This window comes from Plutella xylostella, chromosome 26, assembly GCF_932276165.1.
Source record: "Plutella xylostella chromosome 26, ilPluXylo3.1, whole genome shotgun sequence".
Classification (NCBI taxonomy): domain Eukaryota; kingdom Metazoa; phylum Arthropoda; class Insecta; order Lepidoptera; family Plutellidae; genus Plutella; species Plutella xylostella.
Window position 1 is genome coordinate 2,132,393 of NC_064006.1, and position 9,696 is coordinate 2,142,088.

The 9,696-nt window shown below is 36.9% G+C and overlaps 1 protein-coding gene across 1 annotated transcript; it reads right to left on the bottom strand.

Moving 5' to 3' along the window:
* Nucleotides 1–337: 337 nt before the first annotated feature.
* LOC105391587 lies at nt 338–5,189 on the bottom strand. Its single transcript, XM_011563087.3, has 3 exons — nt 4,779–5,189; nt 1,694–1,974; nt 338–909 (listed from the first exon to the last, which is right to left on the bottom strand). The coding sequence occupies exons 1-3, from the start codon at nt 5,160–5,162 to the stop codon at nt 861–863; spliced, it is 714 nt and encodes a 237-aa protein (XP_011561389.1). The 5' UTR covers nt 5,163–5,189; the 3' UTR covers nt 338–860.
* Between the last annotated feature and the right edge of the window lie 4,507 nt (nt 5,190–9,696).

Here is a 9,696-nt window from a genome sequence, read left to right on the forward strand (position 1 = left end):
TAGGTACATATACCTAATTAATTAAATATTTGGCTTCATCTCTGGATCGTCCTATTTGATAAACTAAATAAATGCAATATTTATTTACATATGTACACGAAAATATTACACATATACTTTATATAATCAGCCTTTTGATTCAATCTTTCACACATATAATTTCAATATTGTATGATATAATACATAAATATTAACATACACATAAAATTATAAATATTATGATAATCCATAAAATACATAATTATTAAAACATATATACAGAAACAAAAAAAAACTGATAAAGTGTCATTAATAACAAAAATGTTATAATGACCATAAAAATACATACATGCAATTATATATAAAAAAAACATTTACGATACAGGCACTCTAAACTCCTCACAACAAACATACAAATAAATAAATTAAAGCGAATCCAAAGGCTCCCAAAACAAAATACACACCGAAAATAAATAAAATAACTACAAAATAATCATAACTGTTGGACAACCATAATCAACGAAGAAAAGAGTTCCAATATGCACAAAACCGTTAAACTTGCCATTTTCAAATTGAGTATTCCGGTACGTCTATAAATTAACCAACTTTGTCTTCACCATCCCATTTGTTACTTTTTACATTCGCTGCTCTGTTGACTTGAACTACTTCACCCTTCCAACCATTTCTCTCTTTCTCTCATTGGTCCGTTACAATCCTCTGTCCCTCTCCTCGCCAATCTGTTCACACCTCCCTCGTAATATTAACTAAATAAATAAATTAATTCATTAATACCAAGTCTTAGGTACTGTTATGTAGTCAGAAGATTCTATAACCTTTGGTCCTTATTGCGTATTATTATGTTATCTGGTGGGTTAAATTGGCTATTGGGTGTAAGCACTGTACGCTAAGTCTTGAGCCTTCTCGAGCGACCTGGAAAACAGAAATAAATTTATTTTAATAACCTGTATACCTTAATCAAAATAATTTTTAATGGTTACATTTTAATATTATAATGTTATTATGGAAAGAAAACAAGAATAGTGTTATTTACGTATTCTTTGGGAGGGGACGTTATTAGTCTGTATTATTATTGTTCCTAAGCTCAAATACCTAAATGAAAAATATTCGTTCATGCAAAACACACACTCACATAAAACGAGTTCATGCAAAAATCTAAAGTAAATACGCGTGTTGCCATACAGAAAATGACGATTAAATTATTATATTATATTATGAGCCTCAATTTGTTATAAATATATTTAGTTTTAAAATTAATAGTCCGATTTAATTTCAACTTACACAGATAATTGATTAACTCCCACCTCCCGTTTTTTATGAACTGAAAAACATATAATATGATATACATACATAGTATACTAAAACGAAACTAAAGACTACAAAATATGAAAAAGCAATAACTAATTAAAAACCATAACTACATACATTTAGGTTAAATCAATTCATAACATCATCATTAGCCAACAATCATCCACTCTGTGCAGAGACGTCCCCCATCCCAACTGACATTACTATAAACTACAATACTCGTATAATCTCAATTCCACACATCACACCTCTGATAGAACAAAGACATAAATGTATTAAAAGAATTTTTTTTAAATATTTTTTTATAAATTAAAAAAATCTAAATTGTCACTTATGCCATTTTACCACCAGAGCTGCAACATGTCTCAATCTAACCTCAAACCCTTACCTGCTCCATCCAGCGCCGCCGTGTCCAGCCGAGACCACGACCTCGTGGGCTTCATGACCGCCACCAGACGGGGACAACAGCTTCTTCAGCCCGATGATACCAGCCAGCACCAGAGCCAGCTTGGACACGATCAGGGCCTTGCCGGCCAGCAGAGCCAGGGCGCCGAAGGCCAGAGGCACCAACATTCCTCCGATCAGCAGAGGGATGGCAAGGAGGGGGGCAAGCTTCTTCCTCCTGCTTCGGCCTTCTTCGGTCAAGTCGGCGCTGGTCGGGAACTTGATCTGGGGGAGGGACAGACGGCGTATTTAAAAAGATAAATCAGAAAAAAAAAAAATATATTTACTTAATAAAATTGAAAGAAGCACATGATCGGGAACGGTGGTCAGTTCATAAGGAGGCCTTTGCCCAGCAGTGGGACACTACACAGGCTGCATAAAAAAAAAACTCAAATAACAACACACTCTGATCTGTTCCTCATACGTATTACACCGTCACATTGATAGTAGGATCTCTTTTCCCCAGAAAGAGTATAGGAGAACACAGGTGTGTGGAAGGTTCTGGTGGATGGTGCAGTTCAATTTAAGAGAGTATTGATCTAGGGCCGAAAGCCGATATCGATTGCACTCAGAATATTAAATTTGTCTCTGAATGTTTAATATGTTTAAAAAGATCAAATATTTTTGAGTTGGTTCATTACATTCAAACACACATACAATATTACGTATCAGTATTACACAAAGGCGAGGAATAGTAAAGAGAAGGACTTTCCCCAGCAATAGGAAAATATACAAAATTATTTTATAATAATGTATGATAACTATGATTGAAGATAGATAAAAATAAAATAAACAGATTAATTTAATAACCCCGCAGTCTTAATTATCATAAACAAGTCTCAGAAAATGTAAGTGTTAATATTCATACATTTATGATGATTTAAATAAATAATTAGAGGCAATTAAGAAAAATCCACACGAAACAAAAACACAACACATCGCAAATCAAACAACGCTATTAACATAAAAGACAGCACACGAACGGTCAACTAGGTTGCCATAAGAAAACTGCTTAATAGACTGTGAAAAGTAAAAAAAGTGAAGATGCATTAATTGCATATAATTGTCGAGAGATGCATTGAGAAAGTCCGTTACGGTGCGTTTGTTCGCGATATGCAGTTTTTTTCTACCGATTTCGATGCATTTCATGGGCAGGTGTATATGATTCGCGTTTTTTTTTCTGTTGTATGCACTTTTTTGAGTGTAACTGTTGTGTGGGTTGTAACTGTGGATGCAACGGGCACTATGGATCATTAATAAAGTGTTAGAGCTAGGTGCTAGGTTTGCATGGAAGAAAATAAGGAGTTTAAATATTTGATTAACAGTATGGAACTTAAATTAATATTCGGTAATTACGAGTCTTTCGCATTTACGTTAATCCTCCTTTAATGAATAGAAAAGAACATAGTGATTTGTACAACACTGTGTAACACTGCAAAGCTATTAACTTTTGTCTTTTGACAGCCAAGAGGCGTAAAAAGTAAAAAACCGTATAATACGAGTAGCATAATTACGTGATACACAAGACTTCATTTGATATGGAATTCAACTTTGCATTGCCGTTATTAGCGGTTGTATTGTACTAAATCATAATTATGAAAAAGGGGAAGAAAGAATATTCATTATTATAACTTAAATATTTTATAGTAATTTCTTGGTAAGGTCAGAGGTCCAAGAGAGCTTTGATACTTGAAGCTTTGAACTTTGAATCTCGAAAACTTGAAAAATGATTCCTACGACTTAGTCTGATACAGCGAATTTTTGTGACATGGTTGTTGGTTCCTATAAGGTTGTGTAGGTATATTTTGACAATTAATCCACAGTTTTTTAATAGCAATAGTAAGACCTAATGACATTACCTTTTTACCATGGGAACCGGAAGTGCAAGGAAAATTTACATTAATATAGGTAAGATATCATTATAAGCCAAGAAAGCCCAGAGCACACGGTGGAACGCAACTGAAACTACACTCACGAGCAATGAAAAAGTTCCATCTGCCATTGACATTCCATATGTCAGTGGAACTTTTTCATTTAACTTTTTAGTTACTTTTGAGTTGCATTTAAGTTTCTGCCATAGATTCCGTTGAGAGATCACACACAACAGTTTCAAGCAAGGTGTTTCCGTCTTGTCGCGTCATGTTTGGTCTCTCAACGGAATTTATGGCAGAAACTTGAATGCAACTCAAAAGTAACTAGTAGTTGCAGTTTCCTTGCATTTGTGTTCTAGGCCTTGTTCACTGTTGGACATAGGCCTCCTGGAAACGTCAAACTGCTCTGTCCTCGTTTTTCCTCATCAAGCAGGTATTGGTTGCCTGTCTAAGAATGTCGGTCCAGATCGATTTTAAGACATAATCGTCATCAGCCCTATCCTCTGATCCGTTATTCTTATCTATGGTATCTTATGTTACTCTGTGGTCTCTAAAAACAAGACCGTAACGAATATTGTTAATAGTTCAACAAAGTTTTACGATACATTTTAACTTCCTCGTGTTGTATTCTTCAAAGCTACCAAATTTCATGTTTGCGTGCCATTTGATTCTGATCAGCGATAGCGCTATTAATTGTTGTAAAGGTAGTTTTAATGATATGATTTGATCACTTACCTACTGATACACGATACATACAGGATATAAAAGTAACATTTAAGCACACTATACAATTAGTTTTACTAGCTTACCATCCTCACGCTATTTGCTTGTTAGTATCATCTATCGCATAATCATTTCCAGTTAATTAAAAGTTTGTTCGTTTTGCAATTTGAATCCTCGGCTTTTGATGTGGTAGATCAAGTCATAAAGAGGTAGATAATGTGACAAGTATTGAATCTGTGTGAAGCTAGAGAGGGTCGCTAGTAATTACTACGTGTACTATGCTTAGTTTTAAATAAACGTTATATAATGATAATTATGTGATAATGATAATTATAAAATATGACAAAGCAATAAAGGAACCTATAACACCAAACTCGACTAAAGAAAGATAGATAAGAAGCTGCAACAAAAACCAAAGACACTCAAAAAACATACCTGGACAGTATGCGACTGCATGAATCCAACGATCTTGTCCATGATAAGGCTGTCCAGAGAGCTCTCGTCCAGACTCCTGGGGACAGATTCCTCGACGTCAGCCTCAACCTTCGCATCTTTGTCCTTAGTGATGGTGACTCCACCAATCAGCGACAACTCATCGCTCTTCGATATCCTCGTCAACGCTTTAGCCAGTTTGACCTTCAGGCACTGTCCAAGTTCGCTGCCCGTGCATTCTTTGTACGTCTCATACGCGATTTTCAGGTCTCCTAAAACGGAGTCATCTGAACTCCTGGGCTCGTCAACTGTGTTCTGATTGGTGGTGGCAGTCCTGGCTGCTACGGCCGCGGCTAAGGTCAAAACGAGGATATAATGTGGCACCATTTTGGGTGTCTTTGCCTTACGACTGTTATAGACACTGTGTACAAAACTAGATCAGTTAACCGTTTATATGCGCTTTGTGTCACGGTAGAGTGGACACTGCAACTATGGGTGAGGGATGCTCGGCGCATCGGGACAGGTGTGAAGACAAGTGGCTATGCGATGAGATTCCTTATTTTAGTTAGCCATAAGGAAGCATAAGATAAAAGGTATTGTATATATATGGCGAGGCAAGTCAAGGCGAAATGAGGATTGAATAAAAAAAATGTTTATAAAAAACTTATTATTTCCTAGCGCATCTGTAAGAACGACCCATGCGAATTCAATTTTCGTCTAGCCTCGTATTGCCTCGCCGGTGGAAAACCATTTTAAGGAGAAATGTAAGGCCACCTAGCGGCGCCAATAACAAAAACATAACTTCCGTTTGGAAGCGTTATTCATAGAACTACCACGGTTGCGCCCTCGTCATACTAATTCCATTTTTTAGAGCCTTTTTTCATTAACTTCTATATTCTAGGTTCTACAAACTAGAATTCATTGTAGAATCATATATGTAGTTGATACAAGACTGTATAAAATTTAATATGAGTGATAACTATTTTCAACGTGACTCTACAGTGTTACTGATTTGCATTTAAGACAGAGAATTAAACGTTTAGGGCTAGACATAACGTTAACTAGGAGATAATTTCATAGTATAAATAATGTATAATTTAAACTTGTACTGTATTATACTCCGTTACTACGAATGCATTTAAATTATTTGCAGCACATTTTTTTCTCATATAAATAAACTTATCTTTCCTACATCAAATTAGATTTTATTGGAAATTAACAAGCTTCAATAGCAACTAGTCATCATCATCTTTAATAATCACCTCAAAGAGTGTTGTAATAATCCAATAACTTGGACAGTCGACTACTGACAACTTGCCTAACTGGCTAACCCTTTCAACATGATGACAAAACTTACCCCCTTATTCATAGGAAAGTTACAGGACGTTTTAGCTAAGGAACTGTTTGTCCCTCTCTGTCTCTCTGTCAAAGAGCAAATTGTTCATTCATTCATTGAAATTGTTCATTAAGCTGTAAGGTGGCTAGCTTGCGACAGCTCTGATTACCCCTTCGGGGATTACAGTCGTGGTCATAATACACTGACGGGCAATGAAAAAACTAACTTAATGACTTCTGCAATATTTAAGTTTATTTAACAGTGCATCAGAATACTAGAAACTTGAAAACGTAAATATTTTGTTCAAATTTTTAATGAAATGTTTAAAAAATTGGCCCCATTTGGTGTCTGCATTTTGTAAGTAGAACTGTTTCTTTGCCCGTCAGTGTATATAGGTATACTTTTATAGGTTGAATTAGTGACAATCTGGGCGTAATACAGTGCTTGTTAACCGAGACATAATGAACAACATCAGTCTCTTCCTTTTCGTGACTGAAACCCACTTTGATAGGTACTTTTTAATTATTCTTATTAAACATAATTTGAATTTTTTAATATAAACCACTTAATACTTCCCTAATACAAACCTTTATAATTTATATTTTCAGCAAAACAATATTATCAGTCATCATCTAAGAATCATAATCCTGGACTTATTCCGAGGCGATGACGAAAGTACAGCCGAAGATAGACTTTTTTTTTTTTTTTTCTAATGGATACCTATTTGTTGCGGTCCTGCGACCTCTGCAACTTTGCCTAACGTTTGGGGAAGGCGTCGTAAGGCGCCTTCTCCCGTTATAAAGCGACTAAGATGAGGTCACTTCAGGAGGCTTGCCTCCTGAAGTGTCCTCAGCTTAGGACGTCGCGGTGGGTGGGGGGTGGCGTGAAGCGCCCTGGCACATGTCTAAATCGATCGTAAGTTTGGAGGCTACGGCGTCTGCGCCGGGTAGCCTCCTCTAATAGAGATGATGATGCCGCTACTCGGACTTGGGAGTGGGGAGATCTGATGTTTAACGGCGCTGTCGCCAACCCGAAGATAGACGGAAGTGGCGGACGTTATATAGTGGAGACCCTCTATACCTGTAGGATTCCATAGGACTACAAGATCGAAAAAATGAACGGATACCCAATATCGAGTATTGGTGCAGGGGCAGACCCAGAAGTAATGGATGACGTACTTTGTCCATGGATGACATGGACGCCTTTTGTAGTAACTGGGATGACGAGGTCTTTAACAAGAATGAGAGTGTAACCCCCAAATTTAGTGGAGGTAGACTTTGAAATGCACGAATCTCGAATGATTGTATTTGTAAAACCTTGTTTAAGTGACAAATCGGGGGTAAGACTCAAACGATTACCTAGTGAAACAAAATGGGTAAAAAATCTGCCTATTATTATCGGTCCAACGCCTATTTCAATTCAGATACGACGCACAAATAACAAAGCCTGGCAATGACTTACCTTGGGTGACGAAAGTCCTTACAACGTCTTCGAACCACAATTCTATCTCGTATTAAACATGCTGATTGCACGACAGCTCTCGTTCGTAAATTTTCCATAGAGTAACCCTCGAGAATCGTGTGTTTAATTAAGACAGTAGCCGCATTCTGTAACTTAAGTTTACGTAGTAAGGCTTGTGAAGCTTGTACAAAAAACTGCGTTGCGACGTCGCATCACAAAAATCTACGACTGTTTTGACAGTTTTTCAGTCACAATTTATTTCAGGTATACCATTTCTATTATAAAAATAATCAATTAAAAGTAATAGGAAATAAAGGAATAGGGACGTAGTGGGTAGGAAATAAGGGACGTAGTGACTAAAATTTAAAGGGCATGTTTAGGTGGTTTGGTAAGTTCGAAAGGATGAATGAACGAAGACTCACGAAAGTAATTTACTGCGCATTGATGAATGGTTGTGTCGGTAGGGGACGTTCAAGGCGAAAGTATGTCGACCAAATAGGCGATATACTTAAGAAAATCCACATTAAGGGTTTCCGAAACTGACGAGCAAGAAAGACTTAAATTATGAATGTAGAAAAGCGGAAGAAGTGCGTCAGTATCGTGGCACGTGGTGGTCCATAGTCTCTGCCTACGCCTATGGGAAACAGGCGTGAGCATGATTTTATTATGTGTGTAATAAAAATCATTTATTTCAAGTTGACAAACCGTACCTAATATAAAGTAGCTTTTTTGCACGCCCTGTTTACAGTGTGTTGTTTTTCGGACCCGACAAACTTTAAAGGTGGATTCTACGAGTAATTTCATCGAGAAAACCCCCCGTATGTGGTGTCAAATCTCAATATTAGTAAAGTTGCTTTTAACTTTTTTTATGTTACTTTTAAGCAGTTGTGAATATTTTTATTGGATAGACATGACTTTTTGCGGATAAAAGAATTTTATTTCACGTCTGTAAGGCGTTTAAATCTCGAGATATGATTTTCTATGAAGAAGAAGAAAACCTAAGTTAATCTACTTAGACCCCCACATACAAGTATGGGGGTTTTTTCTCGATAAAATTACTCGTAGAATCCACCCTTAAAGTTTGTCGGGTCCGAAAACCAATACATTTTAGATTACGGAAAATATCCATCTCCTTTGAATGGCTGTCTCGAATCTAAATTGAATACGTAATGCTAGACCGTACAGTAACTAGGACGGCCGTTTTCTATGAATGAATGTGAGTGTAGTATGACTCATACGTAAGTATTACTCGCAGACTATTTACTTCCGTTTTATAATTGCATTTAACCGGACTTGTTTATTCAAGAGTTATTTCGTATCATATTCATTAGATGTGAGTTTAAAAATTATTTTGTCTTGGAATAGATTGTTCTCGCGAGTCACGATCCCCATCCGAATCGATAAAAGTTATCAAAATTTTGAAGTTGTTAATAGCGGAACCTGTAAATATGTAGGCACATTTTTAATAAATAGTCATACGACGTTGTTAAATGGGTTGATATCACCAACACTTGCATTCGATTCGAACCAAGGAACATAATAGTACTTCTCTATGGTGAAGATTTAAACTCTGATTTTCTTCGCATTGACGACCGAATGGCGTAGTGGTTAGTGACCCTGACTACTGAGCCGATGGTCCCGGGTTCGATTCCCGGCTGGGGCAGATATTTGTTTAAACACAGATATTTGTTCTCGGGTCTTGGATGTGCCCGTAAAATGGCAATAGGCCCGCCCCCTATTACATTGGGACTAACATAACACTCTGGCGAAAAGTGGGTGCAGCAATGCACCTCTGCCTACCCCGCAAGGGAGTACATTAGTACAAGGCGTGAGTGCGTGTATTTTTTTTTTGAGCGTAGATGCGGTAAATACTAAACATTTTGTAACATGAACTGCTACCGTATCACCACCGACACGTCATAAGCAATTAAAAATCCATAAGCAGCGTCAATCGCCTATCAAACATCAGTCAGATACATATCTGTAACATAACTTACCTACTACGTCAGATTTGACAAGCGAGCAACACTGCGTACGTAGGGAATATGAATTATTTATTGCAAATGTTCCGTGGTGATAACCCCACTGAACACATTCCAGCAAAGTGAGTGTTTCACTTGCTAA